This window comes from Delphinus delphis, chromosome 2, assembly GCF_949987515.2.
Source record: "Delphinus delphis chromosome 2, mDelDel1.2, whole genome shotgun sequence".
NCBI classification, from domain to species: Eukaryota; Metazoa; Chordata; class Mammalia; order Artiodactyla; family Delphinidae; genus Delphinus; species Delphinus delphis.
Genome location: NC_082684.1, coordinates 93,631,260 through 93,643,537, shown reverse-complemented (window position 1 = coordinate 93,643,537; position 12,278 = coordinate 93,631,260). Strand labels below are relative to the sequence as shown.

General features: G+C 37.3%; 1 protein-coding gene across 3 annotated transcripts in view; it reads right to left on the bottom strand.

Moving 5' to 3' along the window:
- The window catches only part of USP8 (ubiquitin specific peptidase 8), a 59,660-nt gene that overhangs the window by 17,875 nt on the left and 29,507 nt on the right, over window positions 1-12,278 (bottom strand). For all 3 annotated transcript variants that reach the window (XM_060005230.1, XM_060005228.1, XM_060005231.1), the window contains 4 exons: window positions 9,100-9,262; window positions 5,627-5,771; window positions 5,105-5,325; window positions 1,143-1,727 (listed from right to left, as the gene is read on the bottom strand). In XM_060005230.1, the coding sequence (XP_059861213.1) occupies window positions 1,143-1,727; window positions 5,105-5,325; window positions 5,627-5,771; window positions 9,100-9,262 (1,114 nt within the window). The remainder of the gene's footprint in view (window positions 1-1,142; window positions 1,728-5,104; window positions 5,326-5,626; window positions 5,772-9,099; window positions 9,263-12,278) is intronic.

The following is a 12,278-nucleotide window of genomic DNA, read 5'->3' as shown; positions in this document are numbered from 1 at the left end:
AATAAAACAAAAAGGCAAAAAAGAAGCCCATGAAAAGCATACATGATATTATTAGGTTAAAAAAAAATCTCCAGGGGACTTCCCTGGTGGTCTAGTGGTTAGGATCTGGTGCTTTCACTGCTGTGGCCAGGTTCAATCTCTGGTCTGGGAACTGAGATCCTGAAAACTGCACAGGGAAGCCAAAAAGAAAAAAGAAAAAAAAAAAATCTCCTCCAAAATTTTGAAAATCAATGTTGGGGAATAGCCAAGGGCAGAAAAAGGCAACATTAATGGGGTTATTGCAAAGATTATTGACTACATGAATCAACAAACAAAATGACATAGACCTGACAGAAAAAACATTATACACAAAGATAAATGTTGGTTCATTCAGATGTCACTGATTTTGGACATATTCTAAGCAGAGACAAACTTCATTATATAAATATTTGGCAGCAAATTCCTCCATTCGGAGATCGTATTATATTTCATTCTAGTCTTTTGATGATCATACATCAAGAATAAAAATAAAGAATGTAGAACTTCCCTGGTGGTGCAGTGGTTAAGAATCTGCCTGCCAATGCAAGGGACATGGGTTTAAGCCCTGGTCTGGGAAGATTCCACATGCCGTGGAGCAACTTAGCCCATGCGCCACAACTGCTGAGCCTGTGCTCTACAGCCCGTGAGCCACAACTACCGAGCCCATGCGCCACAACTACTGAAGCCCTTGCACCTAGAGCCCATGCTTCGCAACAAGAGAAGCCACCACAATGAGAAGCCCGAGCACTGCAACAAAGAGTAGCCCCTGCTCGCTGCAACTAGAGAAAAGCCCATGCGCAGCAACGAAGACCCAATGCAGCCAAAAATAAATAAATAAATTTAGTAAAATAAAATGAAGAACGTAGCTATTTATCTCAATTATCGAAAATATGTTGCATCTCATAGACACAAAAAGCAATTCCATTCCCAACCAATCAAATAACAGTAGGTAAGCAAATGTAGGTGGATCAGTACAAATCTATCATCTCCTAAGAAAATTACTTAAAATGCCTGCCCTGTTTATGGAATGCTACTGGTGTCATCTTTTTATATACATTTTATTATTTATTTATATACATTTTATTACACTTAGTTGGCAACTTGTACTGTTTGTTTCTGCTTACCTTGCCTGAACTGGAATCTCCTGCCACAGAGGCATGGGGCACATCTCCTGTTGACTTTTTCTGCACTTCTGGGGTTGGACACCTTTTCCCCCTATCTTCCACAGATTTCTTGGCATCAGTAGTTTCATGTTCACTTTTACTTTGTCTTTTTACTCCTGTTATTTCTCTGCCCTTCTTTGCTGAGGTTTCTTTATCTTCTTTCTTGGCCTGTTCACTTTCTTTCTTTTCCATTTGTTCTTTTGCTTTTTGTTCCTTCTCTGTGATTTCATTTTCTTCAGCTTCTTGTTTCTTCCTGTCTTTTTGTTCTTCTTCTTCTTTCCTCAGTTTCTCTTTCTGTTCCTCTTGCTGCCTTTCTCTAAGTTCTTTTTCTTGTTTGTTTTTCTCCATTAGAAGAGCAGTTTCTGCATGAATACGAGCTTTTTCTTCATCTGTTAACATGGCAGTTGGAAGGGGAAATACCGGTTTTGTGGACCGATCAGGAACAACTTTTCCATTCTGAGGAGACTGTTGCTCATGATCTGTAATTTCAGATTTTATTCTATGATCTTCAGGCAATTTGACTGCCGGTTTTTTAGTACGATCAATCTATATCAACAAAAACAGAGAAAAACATACTTTTGTCAAAATCCAGGAACATGGTAACCTCAGTTCTTGATATCAAGTTGTGATAAAAGAACCATCACTGTGTGGAGACAACATCTACCAAAACATCTACTTGTAAATTATCCAATGTCAAGATTTCTCAGAAGGCACTTGGCACTTACGTCCTCTTGATTCCACACTTTCAATACACTGATATGTTCTGTACATGAAGAGTTCACTCTAAAACATAAAACCCAGACCTGGGCATACCTAATGTTCCATTTCTACATAACCAACTGCCTACTCAATATCTTCATGTGAGTGTCTCACATATACCACAAACCTAAAACGGACAAAACAGAATTCATGATTTCGCCCCACAAACACATGGGTGTGACCACTATGCAAATAGTTGCTCAAACCAGAAAATTTATTTCTCCACACTGTTACCAGAGTAATCATTTTAAAGCACAAATCCAACCACCTACTTAAAACCTTATTTTAAATAGCCACTCACTGTACTTAGATTACATCTAAAATCCTTGCCATGCCTGTGTGGTCTCACTTCTGCCTATCTCCCCAGTCTTATCTCATACTACTTGTTACACCAGCCATACTTACCTCCCTCCACTTAATTCCTCAAAGATGCCATGCTCCTTCCCAACTCAGGTCTTTATACCAGCTATTCATCTAGATAATCCCCACCACAACATTAGATCTTGGCTTAAATATCTCTTCCTTAAACACTTCCCTGATCCCTAAGACTAGCCAAGTCCCCTGATATATGCCCTCATAATACCCTATTCTTTTCCCTCATAGTATTTACTGGGATTCTGATTAAATAACTATAATTGTCTGTTTAAAATCTTTCCTCCCTCTGAGCACATAAGCTCCAGGAGGGTAGAGATTGTGCCTGACACTTAGTAAATAAATGTTGCAGGGCAAATGAATAAAATATTCCATAACAACTTTCATAAGAGATAAGATACTAAAGACAAACTGAGTAATTATCTCAATTTAACAACATACTAACCATACAAAATTGTTAAAAGTGACCCTAACATCATTTCTTGAGAATGAAGTTTACTGAAACAAAAATGAGAATATCTGCCAGTAACAACCTGTGTAGTGTTCTTACAAAATGAACTATGTTTTTCCATTAGAAACACTACCATAGGAAGAAGGAATCATTCCTTTGCTCCTTACTTCTCTTTTTGCCTCTTCAGTAAAAATGAAACTATTCCCCGCCCCCTTTTCTAAATTTATTTGAGAATGAAGTGGAAGGACCACTATGAGAATGAGGTTAATAAAAGGTGAACAAGAACCAAAATAAATGTTTTCATCCATATTTTGGCAACAATCCATTTTCCACTCATATTAAAGGCATAGCTATGATCTTGTTACTTTCAAGTTTAAAATTCTTTTAAATGCTTTCCTTTCGCCTACAGGATAAAATTCCAAGAGATCCAAGTCTCTCCTGATGACTTCTGTCCACTTTTCCAATCTTATCTACTATCACACTCACCTGTCTCCAACTGAGAGCTGTGCCCAAGCATGTCAAAACTACTCACTGACCCCAGAACATGCTTTGTGCCTTCAGTCATACAATTTTCCACTTGTTTCTCAAATCCTATTCAATCCTTAAAACTCAGATAAAAATACTACCTCCTCCATGAAGACCCCCTGATGATACCCACTCTCAGTCAGAATTTCTCTCTTTGCTGTGTGCTCTAGTGACTATTAAAAACAGTTAGGATATTCTGCATTATGCTATGGTTGATTTTGTCCATGTCTCTCCTAAACATCAGACAGAATCCATGGATGACCCATATTTGTAAACCTTCATATTTTGTTTCATATAGGAAATCCTCAAAATGTGTTTGATAAATTGTACATATCTCGGAAAGTCACGAAGGGATTAGGGTGCAAATAACATGTTGATTAAGTTGAAAGGAAGTGCAATATCATAAGCTCTTTTTAAAATTTCTTTTTTTTTTTTTTTTTGGGCGTTACGTGGGCCTCTCACTGTTGTGGCCTCTCCCGTTGCAGAGCACAGGTTTCCGATGCGCAGGCTCAGCGGCCATGGCTCACGGGCCTAGCCGCTCCACGGCATGTGGGATCTTCCCGGACCAGGGCACGAACCCGTGTCCCCTGCATCGGCAGGCAGACTCTCAACCACTGCGCCACCAGGGAAGCCCTTTTTAAAATTTCTTAAATTTCCATTTTAAGAATAATTTATTCAAATACTATTTAGTCTTAAGATTTAATCAGAAATATTAAAAGCAGGCCATAAAAAATGAAGAAATGAACCACTTCATTTTACAACAAAAAAATGACTAATTTTCTGCTCCACAAACCAGATGTCATCCACTTCAAATGTGAAATACTATTTAAATATACCTGAGGAAAAAAAATTAAAAGTAAATGCTAAAAAATCTTGTTGGAAAACACACAGGAAAGAATCAGTTAACCTTCCTTTAAGTAAAATCTAATGAAGAGAAAGATGCTACAAGTTTTTTATTGTAACATCTTTTTTTAAAAAATAAATTTATTTATTTTATTTTTGGCTGCGTTGGGTCTTCGTTGCTGCGCGCGCGCTTTCTCTAGTTGCGGTGAGTGGGGACTACTCTTCGTTGCGGTGCGCGGGCTTCTCATTGTGATGGCTTCTCTTGTTGGGAGCACAGGCTCTCGGCACGCGGGCTTCAGTAGTTGTGGCACGCGGGCTGAGTAGTTGTGGCTCGCGGGCTCTAGAGCACAGGCTCAGCAGTTGTGGTGCACAGGCTTAGTTGCTCCGTGACATGTGGGATCTTCCTGGACCAGGGCTCGAACCCGTGTCCCCTGCACTGGCAGGCAGATTCTTAATCACTGTGCCACCAGGAAAGCCCCCTATTGTAACATCTTTTATTTAAACTCTTTTAAATAATTATTGATAAAAAATGCCTGTTATTTATGTGTCAAATTCTAAGGAAATGGAACTAAAATACTATTTCAAAACCAAAATATTGACATCACATACCTATCATCTATAAGCCAAATTATTTGGGAAAATACTATGAATTAAATTATAATAAAAAACACCTGAAAGTGTTGTTCAACTTCACTGTGCTAATACTGTCTTTCATTAGTACTGCCTGTACTAAATGGACCCAGCTGGGTTTAAAATCCTTCCAATTAGTTATTCTAATATTGCTGTGGCAGTAAGACAATTACAATGAAAATTTTTTATAGCAAAAAAGGTACCAAAGCATATAGATATTTCTCAATATTTTTCTTTCTAAAATACTGAAGGCATATATATGCTAGATACATATTTCTATACTATATATTTAATATAATATTAAAATAAAGAGACAAAAGTTAAAAGAAAATCAAGAACATACCTGTGGAACATTCTTTATAATAGGCACTGGCTGAATTATGGGTGAAACATCAGATTTAGAAGCAGCAATTGGTTCAACTGGAGTTGATATATTCAGTGGTCCCATTCTCTCATCTTGATTGTTTATCAATTCTGTGTTTTCATTGACTTCTGTAGGAGGTGTCATCTGGGCAGTAGGTTTAGAAGGAACTGATTCTTCCAGTGAGGGGTAAGTAAAATCCACTAAAATCCCCAAAAGAATAAAAATATTTTTAAAAGAAAAGCAAACCCCATAAACAGTACTTCATATCTCATGCATGTTATATGTGATAGTTAAATGTAAACTAAGAGGTGACAGCCACAACAGCCTTAAAGAATTAATAAACATTAACTTCCAGGATGGGGACATCTTGTATTTTTATGCCTAAAAGCAAACTGCTATCTGACAGGACAAATGCACACACAACCAAAAACATTACCCTGAGAACATAAATAAAGTTTATTTTACCGAAGCAATTTTAAACAAAAATTTTCACATACATACATGAGACAGACACCTCTTCATTCTTGCCTCGTGGGGGTGGAGTGACTTTAGCATTTGTTGTATACTGTGGATAACAAAGGAGCCAATTTTCATAGCCTCCTTCTAAAACCAAAGGCTCATTGTGCAGGACAGTTTTACTTTCCCACTATAAAATAAGGAAATAGTATGTTTAACATGGAGGCAGCCTCTTGACAGCTAAAAACACAACAAAACTGAATATTAAAATTGCTCTTAAAAGATTCATCTTCTAAATGATTAAAAAAAAGAGAGCTGAATTCAAAATTCAGCATTAAGTGAAACAAATGGATAGATCAGGTTTTTAAAACCACACGAGTAATCCATGATCTTAGAAGAAAAATAGGAAAACAACTTAAAATACAATAAAAATCTTCTATAACCTCATCACCCAGAGATACCACTTTAACATTTTAGAGTTTATTTTTAGTTTTCTACATAGACATACTTCTTTTTAAATTTTATTTTTAGAAAACAATGAAACTTATGCTGCTTTTCTCTTATATGAGCATCTGTTATTAATAAAGAACTGTCTCATCATCTGTAATGAACAAATATTGTATTTTATACAGACATACACACACACACGCCAAAACTGAATCAATCATTTGAACAATTATTATTTTTCCTATTTAATTATAAACAATGGTGAGATAAAAACTAAAGATCCTCATACATGTACATACCCAATCAACTCCATTAGGGAAAATCCCCACAAGTGGAGCTGCTAAGCCAAGGGTCATGAACATTTTAAGGCTTTTAATGTATATTGCTAATCTCTGAAATGATCTTTTAAAAATATGTTTGTGTATTCTGTACAATAATTTCCTAGGAGAACTGTTGGCTTACAAGTTTGGTAGATGCCACCAAACTGCCCTTCAAAAAGACAATACCAATTTACACATTTACCAACAGTGTATGAGAATGCCCATTATAAGTCTTTATAATTTTTATCAAACTGGTGGACATAAAGTGGGTTATTTTATTTTATTTTATTAATTAATTTATTTATTTTGGCTGTGTTGGATCTTCATTGCTGTGTGCCGGCTCTTCTCTAGTTGCGGCGAGCGGGGGCTACTCTTCGTTGCGGTGCGCAGGCTTCTCATTGCGGTGGCTTCTCTTGTTGTGGAGCACAGGCTCTAGGTGCGTGGGATTCAGTAGTTGTGGCACGTGGGCTCAGTAGTTGTGGCTCGTGGGCTGTAGAGCACAGGCTCAGTAGTTGTGGCGCATGGGCTTAGTTGCTCTGCGGCATGTGTGATCTTCCCAGACCAGGGCTTGAACCTGTGTCCCCTACGTTGGCAGGCAGATTCTTAACCACTGTGCCTCCAGGGAAGCCCAGGTTGTTTTCATTAGTACTTATTTGTGAAGCTGAACATATTTTCATGTTTATTAACCCTTTATAGTCTATGGCTTAACTAATCTCATCTTTTGCTCATTTTTCTATAGAATTTGCTATTTTCTTGGTAAACAGTGAATGTACTCTGAATATTAAAGAAAATAGGTCTTTGTCATATTTGTTACAAATATTTTCCCTTAATTGACTTTTTACTTTATTTGTGGTGTTTTTAACACCGTCAAAAATATTAGCCTCTTGGTTCAGGATCAAGGTAATAAAAACACTTATCAGGGGCTTCCCTGGTGGTGCAGTGGTTGAGAATCTGCCTGCTAATGCAGGGGACACGGGTTCGAGCTCTGGTCTGGGAAGATCCCACATGCCGCGGAGCAACTAGGCCCATGAGCCACAAGTACTGAGCCTGCGCGTCTGGAGCCTGTGCTCCACAGCGAGAGAGGCTGCGATAGTGAGAGGCCCGCGCACCGCGATGAAGAGTGGCCCCCCACTTGCCACAACTAGAGAAAACCCTTGCACAGAAATGAAGACCCAACACAGCCAAAAATAAATAAATAAATAAATAAATTTAAAAATATAACAAAAAAAAACTTATCAATGCTTTTTCCTAGTAGTTCATTGTTTGAATCAACATATTTATACCTTTTACCCATTTGGAATCTAGTGTGGTCTAAGAAATAAGGTAGGGATCCCCTTTCTTTTACTTGCTGATTAGCCAGCTGTCCTCAAACCAGTTATTTCAATCCATCTTTTCCTCACTGATCTGTTATGTCATCTTTATCATACACTAAACTTTCAGGTAACTTTATGAAGCTGCCACTTTTTTAGGTCAAATCCCCTACACACGAACCTTCAAGTTGCGAACTTTCAAAGATATAAATGTGCATTCCATCAAAGTCAGGAATGAGTGAACTTGCATCTTGCCCTCCGTCTCCTATTGCTGACGATTCTTCTGCTCTCCCATCTCCCACCTCCTCTCCCTGCTCCAGTCAGTAACTCTTCTTGCCTGTTCACTCGATGCCAGCCCCTGTATGCCAGCTGTTGTGTTATACTACTGTACTTTTCAAGGTACTGTACTGTAAGATTAAAAATGTTTTATTTTTTTGTGTTTGTTTTTTATGTAATACTTGTGTGAAAAGTATTATAAACCTAATACAGTACAGTACTATATAGCCAATTGTATTAGTTGGGTACCTAGGCCAACTTTGTTGGACTTACAAACAAATTGGACTTACGAACACGCTCTTGGAACGGAACTCGTTCGTATGTAGGGGACTTAACTGTAGTTGAATATTGGCAATCTCACATGTTGACCTGTATCTGGGTATATTTCTAGATTCCTTACTTTGAAGCATGATTTGTTTCAAGGCTTTTAAGATTACTCTCCTGGAGGGCAATGTTCCATCAATTGACCCTCCTACCAGAAGACTGAGTTTTATACTTACCCATGCTCGCCAGCATTCAGTGCTATTATTGTTTAATAATTTAACGAATTAAACCGAGTATTATTTTTTATCTTTGTTAATTTGATCATGAAAGTGGCATTTACTGTTTCAATCTGCATTTCTCTGATTACTAGTCAAGTTGACATTTTTATGTTTTTGTCACTTGCATATCTTCTTCTGTTCACGTCTGTGTCCACTGCTTATTTCAACATTTTATCTTAAGTAATTTTCTTATTTATTTGCAAAAGCTCTTCAGATTTCAGGTGTTCTAAATCACTGCCATATTTGTTGCAAATATTTTTTTTTGTCTTCTGCCTTCAAATCTGGTATTTTTTTGCACACCTAAGTTTTTATTTTATTAAGTCAAATCTATCAATCTCTTTTTCCTTAGTGGCTTTTTCTTTGCCTTTATGTTTCATAACAAAAAATAACACTTTTTTCCAGACAATTTATGTTTCGGAAAATTCGAATATCCTACTTTATAAAGATCAGTTTATTGTTATTGGGTGAGTCAAAACTGGTCTTTTAAATCTGAATTTTTTAAAAGTCTACAACCAAAGCATGTCGGATCTTCATGTCCTTAAGATAATCAACTAGTCGACATACCTTTCTAACAACCAGAGAAGGCTTGCAATTACAGTAAACTAACAAGGAAACTTGCTAACCTTGAAAAGTGCATCTTTCAGACTCCGCAGAGTTGTTCCAAGTTGTAAATCTTTTGCAGTACTAAACCAGTCAAGAAGTACCACATAATCCACATTCCCTCTCTTCTTCCACGTGTCTTTAGAATCATCTGGGAGGTTTGCTTCAATCCAACTAGCAGTGACTCTGAAATGTATTAACATTTGTATTGGGGCAAAAGTAGATGAGAGGTCCTAACATACTAATATAAGACACTGAGTTTTGTTCTTCAGTCTTTATCATACCATAGCAAACGTTTTTTTTGTTTGTTGTTTTTGTTTTTGTTTTTGGCCATGCTGCGGGGCTTATGGGATTTTAGTTCCCCGAACAGGGATCGAACCAGGGCCCTCATCAGTGACAGCTTGAAGTCCTAACCACTGGACTGCCAGGAAATTTCCCCATACCATAGCAAACATTAAGACAGCTTCCTTTCTAAGGTCAGACTGTATGTTAAGATAGTATATAGCCTAAAGTGTTTAACACCTTTACCACTGCATAATATTGGAATATATTTTAGTAATTATTAAAGACTGAAATAAATAGACTCAGTTGACCCTTTATGTAAAAAAAAAAAAGGGCCAAAAATGAAAACACAGGAAGTCATCTGAGTATGTCTCAGCCAAATATAAATAAATGGTGGTGGTGGGAGCACGTGGGTAACACTGTTTATATTTCAGTTCTCTTATACCTATAGAGATAATTAATCGTTAACCAAATAACAAAATGCTTATTAACAAACACATACAGCATTTACTATGTGCCAGGTGCTATTCTAAATGTTTTATTCTCATTGACTCTCACTAGATCCTCACTACACTCCTATAAAACAGGCATTATTATCCTCATTTTACAGATGAGGAAACAGGCCCAAAGAGGTTAAGTAACCTACCCAAGGTTACAGTTGCCAAGTGGAGCCAGAATTCAAATTCAGGCAACCTGGCTCACGTCTATGCTCTCAGCTGTTGTGCTGTGCTGCCTTCTACATCATCACCTGTGAACAATACCAACTCTACACTAAAGCATGCTGTTCACGTTCTCCTTCACTCACACAAAAGCTTAAGTTCTTACCTAAAGGCCTTCCCATGGCCCGATGCATGGCCCCTCTCTCCAGTCCTATTACTTCAACTTCCTCATCACTAGTTACTAACTTACTCCCCCTTTCTCCACTCCACCCTTGGCTCCCTTGTAATTCCTGGTTTATGCAGGTATGCACCTGCCTAATTACCTCTGCTCCTACTGTCCCCTCTGTCAGGAACCCTCTTCCCTCAGATAACTGCATCACTCATTTCCCTTATCTCAAGATTAGCCCAGGAATAACTTCTCCATGAAGGCTTCATGGATTAAAAATTTCAATGCTCACCCCAACATACACACTTGACATAACCATCTCCATAGCACTTATCAACAGCAGATACACATTTTAAGATTTATTGCCGGGGCTTCCCTGGTGGCACAGTGGTTCAGAGTCCGCCTGCCGATGCAGGGGACACGAGTTCGTGCCCCAGTCCGGGAAGATCCCACATGCCGTGGAGCGGCTGGGCCCGTGAGCCATGGCCGCTGAGCCTGTGCGTCCGGAGCCTGTGCTCCGCAACGGGAGAGGCCACAACAGTGAGAGGCCCGCGTACCGTAAAAAATAAAAAAAATACTGTTTCGTAATAAGTCTCACTTGATATGTAGAGATTAGAAGGATGCTTGGTCAACAAAGAATGAGAAAAATTGAAACATGATATTCTTAAGGACAATTTCTGACACTACGGATATACTTGCCTAAATCACTCTGTCTAAAAACTCAACATTAGTATTCTGCAGAATACTAGTTTGGGAAACAATAATATCAGTCAGTACTCCCCAAACTTCAGTCTTTCATGTAACCCCTTCACAAGCTGCTGCAACTCTGCTCTACCTTGTCTACTGTGTAACGTTTTAATTTAATTATTTAACTGAAAGTGATCCTTTACTTAAATTTGTTTTAACAGGAAAATTTATATTCCTATATACATGGAAAATAGCATCATATCCAATAAATAAAGGATAATCCTAAAAGTAAATAAAACAGATCAGTAAATTATGCTATGTTCACATAATAGATCACCATATAGCAATGAGAATCAATAAATTACAACTACACACAATAATATACATGACTCTCATAACATAAGGTTGTGTACAAGAAGCCAGACATAAAAGACTTTAGACTGTATGGTTCCGTTTATATAAACTACAAAAACAAATCTATTCTGTTGGTGGTTCCCTTGGGTGGGTGGGGATAAGTGTAGCCACTGACAGGTGGCATAAGAGAGGCTTCTGCAATGATGGTAATGTTCTGTTTCTTGGTCCAGATGCTAGGTAAATGGATGCATTCAGTTTTTGAAAACTGACTGGGCTAAATACTGAGGATACGAGTGATTTTGTGTGTATATTATGCTGTATTAAAATTTTAAAACAGACAATGAAAAACTAGTAATATAGTATTCACCATCAGCTAGCTGAAGATACTGTTGCCTACAGTGAGCTCTGAGGCCTGCTCTCTGGTAAGAAAGGGATATTATCAACTACTAAAAAGGAATGCTAGCACCAAATTGAAATTTCTTTTAACTAATTCAGAAGGACTGAAACAGAAATTAAAAGGTAATAATTTTCTTGGTATTTCATCTTTTCATATTTCTTGGCAATTCATCTTCAATCTTCAACCTAAACTCATCTTGAGTTTCACATTAGTCAAATTCTCACATTTTGGGAAACAGTTAATAAAAGTCACCAGCTTTCTGTCAGTAAAGATTAGATCATCAAAAATTAATCATAACTTTCTCTTTTCAAATCCCAGAAATATATTCATACCTACTTGATTAGACTATGCACCCTCATCGCATTTTTTTTCCTTTTAAAATTTTTATTTTATTTAAAAAAAATTTCTTGTCTTTCTTTTTTTAATTTTTTGTTTTCCTTTCTAATCTCATTTTTAAATAGCATACTTACAAAGCACTTTATTCTTCAGGTCGAACATTCATAAACCTCGGCAATATGCTAAAAACTATGCAAATTTTATTACTTAACTTTAAAAATGTATCTTTTTAAGGTTGCGTAAGTTAGTACTGGAATAGGCCATAGATTTTAACTAATCCAGTCCCATAAACTAAGACCTAGAGAGGTTATATAATTTTTA